General features: G+C 40.1%; 1 protein-coding gene across 15 annotated transcripts in view; it reads right to left on the bottom strand.

The window, feature by feature from the left end:
* neo1 (neogenin 1) overlaps positions 1-15,145 on the bottom strand; it is a 204,634-nt gene that overhangs the window by 27,851 nt on the left and 161,638 nt on the right. For 12 of the 15 annotated variants that reach the window (XM_023332282.1, XM_023332291.1, XM_023332288.1 and 9 more), the window contains 5 exons: positions 10,191-10,425; positions 7,932-8,086; positions 4,038-4,186; positions 1,685-1,823; positions 677-726 (listed from right to left, as the gene is read on the bottom strand). In XM_023332282.1, coding sequence (XP_023188050.1) covers positions 677-726; positions 1,685-1,823; positions 4,038-4,186; positions 7,932-8,086; positions 10,191-10,425 — 728 coding nt within the window. The remainder of the gene's footprint in view (positions 1-676; positions 727-1,684; positions 1,824-4,037; positions 4,187-7,931; positions 8,087-10,190; positions 10,426-15,145) is intronic. The other 3 variants (XM_023332290.1, XM_023332296.1, XM_023332292.1) reach the window with 2 other exon arrangements.

Below are 15,145 nucleotides of genomic sequence, written 5' to 3'. Positions count from 1 at the left end.
AACAGCTGCCGCTGCTCGCCTAAGCCAGCAGCCACCTCCGCGAGCCGCGTCCAATCGAGAGCTTCACACGAGAACTGTAGTAAGTCTCAGTAAATTCAGCAACTAGACTTGAAAAGAAAAGAGCGAGCAAAACAATACAAGCAGACATTTACGTTAAATGTTGGGGAAAAGTGGAGGTTCTCTAAAGCAACTACTGCCAAAAGCAACACCTTTGCTTCTTCTGTATCAATACATATTTGAGCTGTAGGCAGTTAAGCCGGGTTGCGTGTACACATTGATACTGGATAAAACCTTCTGACAGGCAAATCTCCTGTCGACAAAAATCGATGAGGGTTCGCACGCCGCCTTACCCAGCTGAGGCTACAAGCCTCTGATGCAGCTAATCGCGCGGCATAGAAGGACGTCGCGGCCTGCAGGCTACAAATCTACTCGGCTGTTTGTGTCCGCTCGCTCCCTGCTCGCGAGTCGGCCCAGGAGGATTTTGGTGCACAAAACAACAACCTGGATTTTGATTTGTATGCATTCGAGGACAATGGTTTGCATTGTACATTTTGAAATCTGTGCGAGTGCAACAAATCCTGGAACTTTCCACTCTGCTGCAGGTACAGAAACAAAACAAGACCAGCTACAGGTTAGCTAGCCAGTCATTAGCTTCTCCAATTACAGTATGTCTTACCTTTGAGTTCTGGACCTCCAAAGTGAGATTTTGAGGAGGGGCGCTTGGAACTGGGAAGACAAAATAAAAAAAAATAAACATTTCAAATCTGGAAGAACATATATGTAAGATAAAATATCAGGTTTTTGCTGTACGTATTATTGGGCAAAGTAGGTTTTAGACTGTTTGGTGGATGAAACAATACATCTTCCTGCATTTAAAGAACTAAATCTTACCAAGTATTTTAATGCAACAACATCCAAGTGGAAGTAATAGTTTTTTAAATCAATATTAAGGAACCATTTATTAAAACCAAGCTCCAGTATCTTGATTAAAAGTGACTTGTAAGCTAGTTTTGGTTCATTTTAAGTATATTAAGATACTGGCACTAGAAACTAGCTTAAAAATACTTGATATGGTAAGACTTTGTGTTTTTGCAATGTGGAACCCAGGTCACTTGTATTTAATAGTTCATTTGTTTGCTTCAAACTGAAAATAATAATCGGTTACTAAATAAGAATAAAGAGAAGATTGTCATTTGATCTAACCCCTAACCCTAATGCTTCCTTTGTCATCTAAGCCAACATATCTAGTGCAGGGTTTCTGCAGTTTCCACCAAACGTAAGACCTTTAAAGTCTTCTATCAGTACAGAAATATATGAACTGCAACTAGTGATAAATTTCCACTCTCGCATGGTAGACACAAAAAAAAAAGCTAGCTACCGCTAGCAACTGGCAAGTGGTAGACTTGTTCATCTTGAGTCCCAAGACAGAAAAGTCCAGCAAGAACCCCCTACACCTCTCCTGAGAAGATACAAGATTAAATAGTCCTGTCAAGAGAAAATTTAAGTCCTGTGATTTAGATATTTAAGGCCAACTTGCTTTTTTAAAATGAATTTAATACATTTTGAGGCCTCAATTTTAAGACTGTTTAAGGATGTGAGGACAACTGGTAGTGTTAAAACACTCACAACAAGCATTAGCAGATGCTGAAATTGAGTCAGGTCAATATTTAAGCAACCGACTGACCGTCAGAAAGTGTCCGGACCATGACGTCCTCCGTGGAGACCCCCGGGCCGTGCTTGTTGTTGGCCACCACGCGGAAGCTGTACTCTGTGTTCTTCTTCAGTCCAGCCATGGTGTACGACTGGCCGTCTATGTCAACATCCTGAAACACAAGACGGAGCGAAATCAATGAAGCTTGCAGAGCAAGTCCTTTACTCATTCTAAAACAAAAAAGAAGTAAAAAAATAGATTCCCTCTACATGCACAAAAAATAGAAACTCTTGACAGCACCCCGGCTCTAAATCTGAGACAAACAAGCTGTAAACAAGACAGCTCCAGCAGCCTGTTTTGGTCGGTTCATTTCACTAATTTCTGTTTTTCACTTGCTGTAAAAATGTCGTCTTCCGCCGAGATGCGCGCTCTCCCTTCTGTGATTAGTGCGATTTGCTTCACAAATTGGTTACGTCGCTGCATTCCCAATTACTCCGGGCCGTTTACATCCAGCTCTTTAATTGTGATGTTTAGAAAAAAGGGAAAAAAACCAAAAAAACAGCAGACAGATCTTTCAAATTCTACTCTCAGCTCTGACGTTCACCTGTGACTGCATCGACCTTCGTACGTGATCTCTTCACTTCCGTTTGACCTTTCAATGTTTGATGTCCTTCCAACTTCATCTCTGTTTTGTTCACCTCTCTCATCACCTCCCGCCTCTTCCACCTCATCTCCAGCTCTCTTCTCCAGGGAACCGAAGCATCATTACTCAGTGCAGTGGCTGACGTTTCGTCCATTATCATATTAAAGGCTTTTTAATGCCTCACTCGCTTGCACAATGCTGCTGCTGCTGCTGGGGCTGATTCGCTATCTGAGCAGCTACATTCCACCCTTACTTCTGCGAGAACACGGACAAATCCTGTCTGCTTTCTTTCTGTTCAATGCACACTTGCGTGGTCGATGACTGAACCAAGAATGGATGAATTTCTCAGAAAACCAGACTAAATGGAAATCAATTGCTGGCACCATTAAGGTACAGCATGGAGATCTACCATTTCCTATTTTCCTCTACTCCAGGATTAAAGATTTTTCAATTCATTTTCAGGCTTATTTTGACATGAAAGTACAAACGGTTAATATAAATGTATGAGTAGTAGTTAACAATACATCAGGAGAACAAAAAAATCCATTCAATCTACCGGTAACTCTATTAAGATTTTTTCTGAGTTTATGGTTTCAGATGACCCGGTTTGAGTATTCTTCAATAAAACCCAACTCCTGTTAATTATAAGCTTCGAGGAAAAGGTTTGTCCTTGCAATGCAGATGGTAAACATTTGTATAAATGTTTCAGTTACATCTTCAGCAACGTTGCTAAAGCTACAGACGCGTTCCACTGGGGGAACCTTTCCAAGAAACAGGGAACTTTTTCCTCATCTCCGTGTTTCCACAGCAGAAACTAGAGGAAAAATCTACCATGAAGCAAATCTGGAAGTCGACTTCAAGGTCTAAATCCCTACAAGGTGGGTGAATTAAAACAACTTTGCAAAGAAGAGTGAGCCAAAATTCCTCCTGAGGGATGTAAAACAGTCACTGCTAGTTGTGGCAACCAGTTGACAGCAGCTGTTGACATTGGCGACATTAACCACGGATTAGAGAGCAATCACTGTTTCACATGTAGGGTTGGATACTTTATCCTTTAATAAATGAAATCACCATTAGAGAACTGCATCTTGGATTCACCCAGACTGTTTTACCCCAACATTTATATACTAAAAGACAGTTCCATATTATGTCTATTTTTTTATTTTTATGAATCCTGAGTATGCGAGCCAAGACAAAAAGCTAGGGATGCCCAAATCAGTTTACCTTCGTTTAAGAAAGTAACAAAAAATACAAAAAAGCCACAAGTTTTAGGATTTGAAACATTTAATTCTCAAGACAGAAAAAAATAACAAATCTGTTAGTGTTTTTGTTGTAACACACTTTCCAGATTAGGAAAGTGCCTAATCTGGAAAGTCTTAAATGATTATGTGGAACAATAATCCTGATCAACACAGTTAAAACAAATCTACTTTTCAGATGCCAAAAATATAGTTTGAATGTCTGTTGTTGTTGTTTTATAACTATTTATCTTCATATTACACAGAGAAATCTCTGCGCAGACAACAATCGCTCCAATATATTCACGTTTGATGTCTTCAGCTGCTTTATACGGCTGCGATGTGTCACAGCAGTCAGATTGGACCAAGTGAAATAGATCAACAGCATCATTTTTTTAGGCTCTGGAGAGAAGGATTCCTGCTTGAATCTAAGAAACTGGAGAGAGAAATGCAGGCCGGCGCTGTCTGTGACTATCTGTGATGTGCTGCTGAGAGAACGTCCTACCTCTTCGGTGCCAACGCTCCTGTCTGTGTAGTAGAGCTTGTAGGAGAGGATGTCCCCGTTGCCTGTGAGGGGTTTATCCCAGCTGAGGAAGACGGAGGTCGGAGTGTTGGACACCGCCTGCAGGTTGGGAGCTGGACCCGGCACTTGTACTGACAGGGGGAAGAAAGAACAACAAAAAAACACAAGAGGCAACAATTAGACATCTATATGTTTACAATTACTATTGTATGCCCAGAGAAAGTAAAGTCACTTTGAATGCAAATATATTCTGGGTTGTTTCTAAGTCACGTTATTAGATTAGGTTCAGGCCCCTGTTGCTTCGCTGACAAAAAAGAGAGAGCAAGGCTCAGCCTTAAATCACTGATGCATTTTTAATGTTTCCTAGGATAAAACAAATCTGTCCTTCCACAAAACCACTGATGTGTATATATATATATATCTATATATACAGTATATATATGTATATATATATATATATTTTTTTTGTCCACGTATTCTCTCTCCGAGTAATACCTAGGCTGAAAAGCGTAAATAACTTCTAAACTGTCATTGGGCTATAAGACGACAACTGGACTGGAATTTAAAAAGTCTGAGTTTACAAGATGTCTAAAACCAGAAGTTAGACGTCGCATTTATGCTAACATTTCACTAACATTTGTAAGAAAGGTTCAGGAAGAAAACTGAGAGAGACTACGTCTTATCAGAGAACATTTTTTCCGTTTTTTTATTTGTACTCTTTTTTTATGATTTAAATGAAATGATTCCCCTTCTCAGTGGCAGAAGGGAAATATTTTCACACTAGTGACATTTGGGATTGATCGAATGAGAAACCCTAGAAGCCTTTAACTTGGATTTGATGTCATAGATTAGTGGTGCCCAAAGTCGGTCCTGGAAAGCCGGCATCCTGCATGTTTTAGTTCTCTCCACGGTTTAACGTACCTGGATCAAATGATGGCTCACTAAGAAGAACATTGGCATGCTGAAAAGGTTGTTACTACCACCCGGGAGAGAACTAGAACATGCAGGATGCTGGAATTCAAGGACCGACTTTGGGAATTACTGTTATAGATTGACCCAAAGTGGTGCATTGTTAAGAAGTGGAACAGGTTCTTAAAAGAGTTCACAAACAAAAATTAGAAAAATATGAAGTCAAATGTAATTAGGCCTCTTTAAAAAGAGTGTTTAATTTAATGTCGGTGTAACTCTCGCTGTTGTGTGAACATTGCTAGAGAATATTAGTGAACCTGTGGTCTGGTTAGCTAACCCTACAAGCTAAGGCCAAAACACCAACTTTTTTAAATCAACTTAAAAACTCAGTAAAGCTCCCGTGTCTACAACATTGAAGTAGTAAACCACCCGGTCAACAGGAGCTAATGCTATCTGATTAAATATTATGGCTATCTGCTAACATTCCTGCTATCTGTGAATATTAGCTTCACAGACACAAACAGACCCAGGACGGTTTTCTATCAGTCTGTTGAGATACGCTTCCCAATTCCAAATTTTTAATTCATTTACCTGTTTCACTTTTAATGATTAGGTTTGCCCTAATTAAGAAGTTTATAATATTGTCTTTTTGTAACTAATCATATTTTTGCTCTCAACTAGAAAGAACCCGTTGCTTTAAAAAAAATTTGCCATGGTATCAAAAATGTCGTGCAGAGGTACGTAGATAAGCTGAGCGGGTGAAGATAGATAAACAAATAAACCATGTATCTTTTTCTTCTCCTTTCCAATTATGCAATACTTTGTGTTGGCCAGTAAATAAAAAGACCCTCAGTAAACTAATTGTAGTTGTAACCACAAGCAAGAAAATCAAGGGCAATGCATACTTTTCAAGTCAAGTCAAATTAGAGCTCAAATACAGAACACTTTTAATCATTTTTAGTTATTAATAATTAAAAACCCTATGTTTGGTATATAGTAAACATGCTTGCTCCTTCTCCGTTCTGGCATTTTAGATTAAAAGTAACACAATGATGCTGAAGCATTTGCCTGGGGACAGACAGTATCTCTGCTCTCTACAAAACTTGTAACGTTTAGCTGCAGGTCCTGCTGACAGAAGAAAGACCCTCCTCCCATTTGTCAACCTGCATGAATGGTGAAGGTGTGTGTGCGTGCGTGTATTCGTGTACTAGCTCTGGTCCCTGTGGGTAAAAACAAACAAACAAACAAAAAAAATCAGGGCAGCGCTCAGTGCACAGACCAGGCACTCAGATGCAGGTCAACAGTTTAAGCTGCAATTTATAGCATGTCCTCAAACTAAAGATACACCACCAAGGTACAGGCCGCCCTCGCTGCCGTCCCTGTGGGCGGCTCTGCTCCTGCTGGCAAAGGCATTAAGGTGTAGTGTGTGTGTCTTTGTGTTTGTTTGCGTGTGTGTATGTGTGGAGCCATCCGGCCAGAAGCCGACAGGGACAGGTAGGAAAACAGAAGCTGACCTACAAAGCGACAGAGACAGAGCTGGAGCTCAGACAGGAGGAGAGGCGTGTCCGCGGTCTGAGGGTGTGCTGGGGGAATCCCCTCTACTGAGCTCTGAGGTCATGGCTGAAACTCCAGGAGCAGCCGAGAGGCTCCTAACACTTAAAAAAAATTTAATAAATAACCCAACGCCAAAGTCACTTTAGCCTAGTGCATTACAGACGTCTGCCAGTGGAAACGTTTAAAGCCGCTCTGTTGCCCTCTATAAGCAAGAAAATGTGCTAGAATCTGGATATATCTGATTTTAACCGTTTCATGCCTCACTAGTTTTCTCTCTCATTATCTGTCCAGACTCGGCTTTGCTAAAGTCTCAATATTTTAGGTCCATTTTAAAATATAGAATAGAAATGTTCACTGAGAGAGGGAGAGGAAGGAAGGGAGAAAAAATGTATGTACGACAGAAGCAAGGGTAGGAAGGAAGGACACAAGGGATGAAGGGAAGACAGAGGGAGGGAAAGAAAGAAGAAAGGAAAGAGGAGATAGTGGTGACAAAAGGAAGAGAGAAGGATAAGTGAATAAAAAAAGCACACAAGGAATATAGAAAGGATAAAGATATGATAGATGGATAAACAATATGAGAAGGACTAAAGCAAACAAGGAGAGAGGGACTGAAAGAGAGAAATAAAAAAGACAGAAAGGAAGAAACGAGGAAAGAATGAAAGAAAAACGCAAAGAAAGAAAGATAAAAAATGACAGACAGACAGAAAACGGAACAAAGAGAAACAAAGAAAAAGAAAGAATGAAAGAAAAAACTAAAGGAAGAAGCAAAGAAATAACAAAATAAAAAAGGAAAGAGCAAGCATGGACAGAAGGAAGAATATGAAGGAAGAAATCATGAGTGGAAGAAAAGAAGAAGAGACAAAAAACAACATAAGGCAGAATAACAGAGTTAAGTTCACAAGGAAGGAAGGAGCCCAAAATAACGAATTGTTATGAAGGGAACTCTCTTTGCTCTCTTTCTATACGTATCCAAATCTTACTACTGAAAACAAGAAAACAACTCCAGACTTTTCCAGGCTGCATGGGAACCCTGACCTGGGCAGGCTCAGCTAAAACCAAAACACACAGTGGGGTTTGAGGAAACGCTGAGGAATAAACAAGAAGTGGTTCACAGTAGGTTTTCTATTGGGTGGTCTGCTGGCAGCAGAGCCCCCCTTCCAGCCTCCAATGTGTGTGAAGACGGAGGGTGACGGAGGCGTCTGTCAGAAGCCACCATACTCTGCATGTGAGTGAATATTTGCTTGTGCCTCCGTCTATTTGCACATTTTTGAGCGCATCTTGTTTACCCCGGAGTGTTGGTAAGCGCATGTTCCCAGCAAACTGCCAGCGGTTTCAGTCATGTTTACACACGCCGTTTACAGAGCACGTATGAATTAACTGTACTGGGTGTGTGTGTGTGTGTGTGTGCGTTACCTTCAGCTTGGGTGGCCACTTTGAGTGCTGCTGAGCTCTCGCCCTGGCCATTGCTGTTGTGCGCCACCACCCTGAAGCGATACCTGGTGTCTGGCATCAGGTTCTGGATGGTGACCTGCATCTCTCCTGGTCGGCTGGTGTTCACCACCCGCTCCCTGATGCGGGAGGGAACGGAAGAAAAAAAAAAAAAAATGTCCAGGGATTTCAATATTTCGTTTATAATACGCAGCTACTGAAATAACTTTTTAAAATCAATTTTAATTAACTTTTAGTAATGCTGTCGCTCCGTAACAATTATCTAAATGCTTAAAACGTTCTTCTAATTCCAAGCTCTAAGGATAATGATCCATATTAACCTCCTAGAAGTGTGTGTAAAATAAATTCATCTTCAACTGGAGCAGCATAATCAGAGAGTGAGAAATTGACAACATTCCAACCATTAATTTAAGTTTTCACTTTGACATTAAATGTTTTCCTTTGTACATTATTTGTGTGTGAAAAAAGCCAATTTTGTTGCTGATTAATTTGTAAAAGCAATAAAACAGGTAAAACATCCATGAGGATGAATACATTTAACAGATACTGTATGTAGAACTTAAGTATTTTCAAAAACTGGTCAGACTGTCTAGGAAAATGTCATTAAAAATCAATGAGTCCCTGATTCTCTGGGGTTTACATGCCTGTATTCTTCTTTTTTGTTGCTACTTTTCAAAATGGAAACGATAAGAGAACATAGCATTTAAATGTGCAGTGAATGTGCACTGATCTGCATAGAAGATGCATACTTCTCCCAAGCATACCAGCAAAAATGTGAAGGCATTGAATGAACCAACCAACCAGCTACTTAAAAATAAATCCAGATGTAGTGAGGCAACAAAAACCAGAATTGGTGAATTCAGAAAAAGATACAAGACTTCTCAAGTCTTGCATTTAAATTTGATGTATTTTTATGAACAATTTCCTTCATATTCATTTCTTTTTTTTTAAATGATGTTTTACTCGCAGAACGGCCTCAACGTTCTTTCTTTGAGCAGCTCCAAAAACGTCCTTGAGTATCTTATGTCTGACTTTGAACAGAGGAGAAATGGACACAAGAACAGATCACAGAAAAAGAAATAGATCAGATTTGTTTGAAGTGGAGTAACTATCTGAGCTGCAGTGGAAATCTCCATGAAACAGATATGAGATTCAGATTTGACCATCGAAGAGGTTACAATGCCACTGTAAATGAAGCCATTTCATTAATTTCACCCAAAAAGGTGAAACATATGCTTCACACAATGTGATATACTTCGAGTGGTAATTTATTTTTTTGTCCATTTTGATGACTATGGCATTCAATTAATGAAAACCCAACTCTCAGCTCTTTAGAACATTCATAAGAGCATTAATAAGAGGGTTTTTATTAAAAAAAGGTTGATTTTATAGCCCAGTTTTAGCCAACATAATCATAATTTGATGACTTTACAGTTATCCAGTAGAAAGTAACTGAGCCTCCACAGAAGCTTGTTGTTAAAGCAGCTGGCTGTTCACAAACTACTGCATCAAAGAATATTAATGGAATGTTGAGTGGAAGGAAAAAGTGTGGTTAAAAAAAAGGTCCACAAGCAACAGGCACTGAATCCAAGTTGACTTGGGTACAGTGTGACTTTTCCACACGCAGTGATGATTTGGAGAGCCATTTCATCCGCTGAGTTTGCTTCACTGTGTTATAATACCCAAAATTAGCGCAGAAAGCACCACAACACTTCATGTCTGCTTCTGCTGAGAAGCTTTATGGAGATTCCCCATCACATTTTCCAGCAGGATGTCACGTAGAAGGAACTCCGACCAAAATTTGAGGGTATATTTTGTACAATACATAAACGTACTTTACATTAACCTGACATTTATTATTTTTAAAAATGATCCCTTTTTGTTGATCTTATGCAATACACTACAGAAGAAGATTAGGGCCACTGAAAAATTTTTTAAGACTAACTTCTCAGAATTCCAAGATTAAAGACGGAATTCTGAGAATAAAAGTCAGATATCCATAGTATATGGAAAAAACTACATTTTGAGGTTTTCATCATCTGTAATCAACAAACTCTTCCAATATTTCGATCTTAGTAACTAATCTACATGATATAATGTTCGCCTTTTAAACAGAAACACTAAGAACACATGGAGACATTTCCACTTGCTGAGCTGCGCCCGTACAATAATCGCCCGTCAAATCGCCTCCCGTCAAGGTGCAGCGTTAAGTCGTGGCTGTACCTGCTGGTGCCCTCCTGGCTGTAGAACACGGAGTAGGTCAGGTCGTCTCCGTGCGGCTCGGCCGGCTGGCGCCACGTCAGCTTGATGAAGCGGGTGGAGACCAGGGAAGCCACGACGTCCCGCGGCGCGGAGGGGGTGGGCCCCGCCGGCGCGGCCACGCCTCCAGAGCCTGCTGTTACATGGTCAGTAGTGTTAGGAGTCAGTGAAGGGGGGGGGAAGGCGGGCAGGGCTACGTCTTCAGGGTGGGGTAAGGAGAGGAGAGGAGGCGGGGGTGGAGTGCGGTGGGGTGGGGGAAAATGGGACAGAAATATCGCATCCAAATGGACAAGGTCGAAAAAGGAGGAGAGGAGTTGGAATGGAAAATGACAGTGACACGAAAGAAAGAAAGGAAGGAGGGAAGAAAGGAAGGAAACAAAACAGAAAAAACAAAATAACAACGTAACGAAAAAGACTCTTGGCATGACAAGGAACCACAGAAATAAAACACTTCTACTTCACTCACAGAGCTGACGAAAGCACAATACGAGGGAGACTAAACATGCAGATCCACACACGGCCCTCTAACGCAAGGCAGCAAAACACGCCGGGCGTGCGTTCACCTCGAGGACAAACATGTTCCCAGCCAATCATTCGTGTGGCGGAATGATTGGTTTGCATGTTTCTGGTCATTCTCAGACTTTGCTTTGGACAAAGTCGAATAAAGGGGATCCAGTTTTATGACACAGTAACAAAAACTCCTCACCCTGACGTCGACATTCTGCCGTCTGATGAACCAGATGATTTTATAAAACCCCTATTTACCGTCACGTTCCACTGTCCAAGCCACAGAAATGTTTGTGATTTTACTTCTTTGTTTTTTTTTTCCACTTTTTTGGAGGAACAAACTGCGGTCAGACCAGGCAAGATCTGCTTTCCATTTGCCTGGCAAGTGAGCAAAACGAGAGCCTTTTGGAGAAGCGCGTCGAGTCTGTGTGACATTTCCATTTGTTTGGAGGTCAGGGAAATCAACCGGAGGGCGAAGCCGGAATAAAGAATCGGAGCGGAGCCAGCGTGCTGCTGAAACTGTATTATTACTGCTGAAATGCTACTGAAATGTAAAAAAAAAAAAAAGAAAAGAAAAAGGCCGCTGGCGCACTTATTTGTCACATCATGCTGACAAGCCTCTAATTTGGCTTTCAGCATTTGTTTACATCTCAAACTGTCGGTGCGAGCTTCCGTCTGTGATTGAACTCATAAGATTTACCTTCACGCATGATTTCTGAACATTAACGCAAGGGAGGAGGAGAAAGAAAAAAGAACAGCAAACAAGCAGAGAGATTTAGTTTAAACTTTATGTCTTTCACATTGAGTTTATGAGCTTCCTGTGCAGAGACTTCTGGTAAAAAGAAAGAAAGAGCCTCTCTCAACGTAACATGATTTACAGAAAGTTTCCTGGTTTAAAACGCTTTAAATTCTACCTCGAATGTTGAAAAACACTTAGTAGATGCCCTGGTGTGAATTTAGGAGTCACTAGAACCACAATTATTGACCTGCTTTTACTCAAAAGCAAATCTTACAGCCCAAATAAGAAAAAATAATTTCGGCCCAAACAATGTGGAAACTGTTGGCATATCTTATAGTAATGGAATCTTACAAGTTTAAAACAAAAATGTTTTTAGGACCTACAATACTTTACTGATCTGTTTTCCACACACAAAAAACACAACTATTTGATTGAATTCAATAGAACTGTTGTTTTTTGTTTCTTTAGTTTATGAATGAGTTGATCAAATAAAAAAAGGCACAAAAAGTTTGCTTTAAAGATGCTATAAAAAATTTTACTTAACAGTTTTGGAGATTATGGCAAAAAGTTTGGACACCACTGCTCTAAAATATTCTACTTTAAAGGGAATATGCATTCTTCCAGTTTTCTTTAACTTGCTGCTGGTACTGCTACATTTCCCCACTGTGGAAAAATAAAAAAAATATTCCTTATCAAGTTTTGTCTATTCTAATTCTATGATCACAAACTTCAACATAGTAGCTGCCCTAAGTTGAAGCTCCTGGGTTTTTTGAACTGTCTGATCTTAGCATTGATTTGCTAAGTGTTTCCGCTTCTGGGTAGATAAGCAGCCGGCATAAATATTTTCCACTTATCAATAACCCTTATTGATGTAGAATGACTTCAAATTGTTCGAAAATGACCTCATAACCCTTCCTAGATTGATAGACAGCAACTATTTCTTCCCTACAGTCAATGAAGTGTTCAACACTTCATGATGATTCAATCAAGTAGCACTTTCCTTCAAAGAAGGAATACTCAATCTTGGCTTTATTTCGGTTAAAAAAAACAAACAAACAATGATCATGAGGAATATGTTTTAGTTTTGGCGCACTAGTGGTTAGATTTAAATAATTCAGGCAGCTATTGAGGATTCAGACTGTTTTATGTTGTCCTGATAAGTAATATCCCAGAAGTGCTCTTTGGTGAACTTTCATCACTGTAACTTCAGTCGTGCTCTGCAGTTCTAGCTCCTTCTTCTGTGCAGAATAAATCGATGGTTGCTCAGTAGAGCAGCAGGCACTACGGTTCAATTACACTCTGGATGAATCACTAACAGGAGCAGCTTTTCCCAGATTCAAAAAAACACTGGTATCCCCGTCATTCAGACAACAGTCTCATAAGAACAGCACTGCATCCGACATGGCCGACAGCCGTAAACAGTTTAAAAGTCAGAACTGCGGTCTCAGAGCCTCCGCTTCATTTCAAATCCTGTTTGCTGGAGTCGAGCCAACGACAATGCAAAACGCATTTTCAGCCTAATGCTTTCTGACTGCAGCGTAAATGACCAGATGCTAAGTAATTATCTTCAACTAGACAGCTATATGCATACACACACCCACCCACACACCGAGCACACGAATGGAAACAGAGGCCTAACGCAAACCAGGCTCACGATGGCACAAACAAAAGCTTACGGCCTGCTTGTTGACAGGGAAGCACTTCCTTTACTTAGAAAACGGTGGATTCAGAAACATGTTGGTCTCCGCTGACTGAGGTGGGAATTGATAGGAAATACTGTCATACAGTAGAGGTGGGAGGTGAACGTCACAGATCACTGCTGCAGTCCGTTTAAGATTAAATCCCACAAAAAGAAAATGCTCAGCATTCCTTTTAATATGCCAGATTTATTTAAATGCAATTATTAAAAGAATCAGCATGAGGAAGAAAAACAAGCAACTGAAAACTGTGGATGTGTTTGTTTCTTTGGGGTTTACATACAAGGATACCTGTATGTTTTTGCTACTCTTCAGAACGGGAAGATAACATGAGATTACAAGTGGATGTGTATTACATTTCATAAATTGAGAAACTGACTAAAAGGAAAATGATGCTTGATCCTAACTACAGTAATAACTGGAACTGTTTCAAGACAGTTTGTCTTTCCTACACAGACAATTATTGTGAAAAAAAAAACAACAACAAAAAACTCCATACCTCACTGTTAGGCAATGACAAACAGCATTAGTGAAGTAATTTAGAGATACAAATCTTACTTTCTAATTTTATCTTTTATTATGAACAATTTCCTTCATATTCATTTCTTTATTTAACCGTGTTTTACTTGCAGAATGGCCTCAACGTTCCTTGTTTGAGCAGCTCCAAAATCGTCCTTGAGTATTTTATCTGACTTTGAACAGAGGAGAAATGGACACAAGAAGAGATCACAGAAAAGAAATAGATCAGATTTGTTTTAAGCGGAGTTAACATCTGATCTGCAGTAGAAATCTCTCTCATCTTAACGTGTATAAAACAGATATGAGATTGAGATTTGACCATGGGAGAGATTACTATGCCACTGTAAATGAAGTAAAAAAAAGAGTGCCATCTGAGAAAAAGCGTGGCATTTTTCATGAGCTACTTTTAATATGCCTTACTTATTTAAATGCAACTATAAAAAAAATCAGCGTGAGAAGGAATAAAGAAAGCAATACAGGATGTTTTTTTTTTTTTACTGCAAACTGTGGATGAGGCTTAAAAATTCAGGCTGCGTAAACGCGCTGCAGGCAAGGTTCCTGTGAACGCTGCGGGGTTGGAACAATGGATGGTGGAGAGCTTGAGATGAAGATGACGTTCACAATGAAGATGTTCACAGAGCATGCTAATTCTGCTCCATCTTTGACAGCTACTGTACAAGCTTTGCTCCAGCTAATACATAAATTAGGAATGAAATAGAGCCGATAATGAACTCATTAAATGTCTTTGCTGTAATATTTTTACCCCTTTATCAAATTTTCCATCGCACTGGAGCCACAAACTATCATGCATTTTATTTTTTTATGTGACAGAGCAAAAAAGGGAATAAATAATTTCAAGGTAGAAGGAATTTTTACACCAAGAATTTTTTTTTCTTTAGCACAAATCCTGAAATAAGTGAGATCAGAAACGCTCCGAAGCAGAACGATGAAAGAGAAATAAAACCACTCCTGGCGGCTTCCATCTTCATACACATCGTCACTTGTAGGTAACTGACACGCGCCGCCGTTTTTCGGTGTCCTTCCCACAATCTGTCTTGTACATGCACGCCTGGGATTGTTACAGTAAGGAGGTGTCAGCCTCCCGCTGCTGCTACCGAGCTCTGTTCATAGCTGATTAATGGTGTCATTAGTCTCCGTGCCAGAGGTAATGAATTACTGGCATTAAGGCTTAACGAGGAAGGTTACTCTGGATCCGCATGCCGAATCTGGTGTGCACAAAAACAGTTGGGACAAAGACGCGGGTTCTTCTTAATATTCAATGCAAGTTGAAGCAAAACTAAAAACAAATAACATGAGTCATTTAAAAAAGGTCTGACTGAAGCCACAGAGTTTGGTTGCTAGCTTCCTGAAAGAAATAAGCTAGCAATTGTCTTGTTCCACTAGGGAGCTCTGCAGTTTAGTTGAAGTGACTTGGCGGAAAACAGGAAGTTGGTTGA

Source organism: Xiphophorus maculatus, chromosome 4 (assembly GCF_002775205.1).
Source record: "Xiphophorus maculatus strain JP 163 A chromosome 4, X_maculatus-5.0-male, whole genome shotgun sequence".
Classification (NCBI taxonomy): domain Eukaryota; kingdom Metazoa; phylum Chordata; class Actinopteri; order Cyprinodontiformes; family Poeciliidae; genus Xiphophorus; species Xiphophorus maculatus.
Note: the sequence above shows the minus strand (reverse complement) of the source record. Positions and strands in the feature narration are given on the sequence as shown.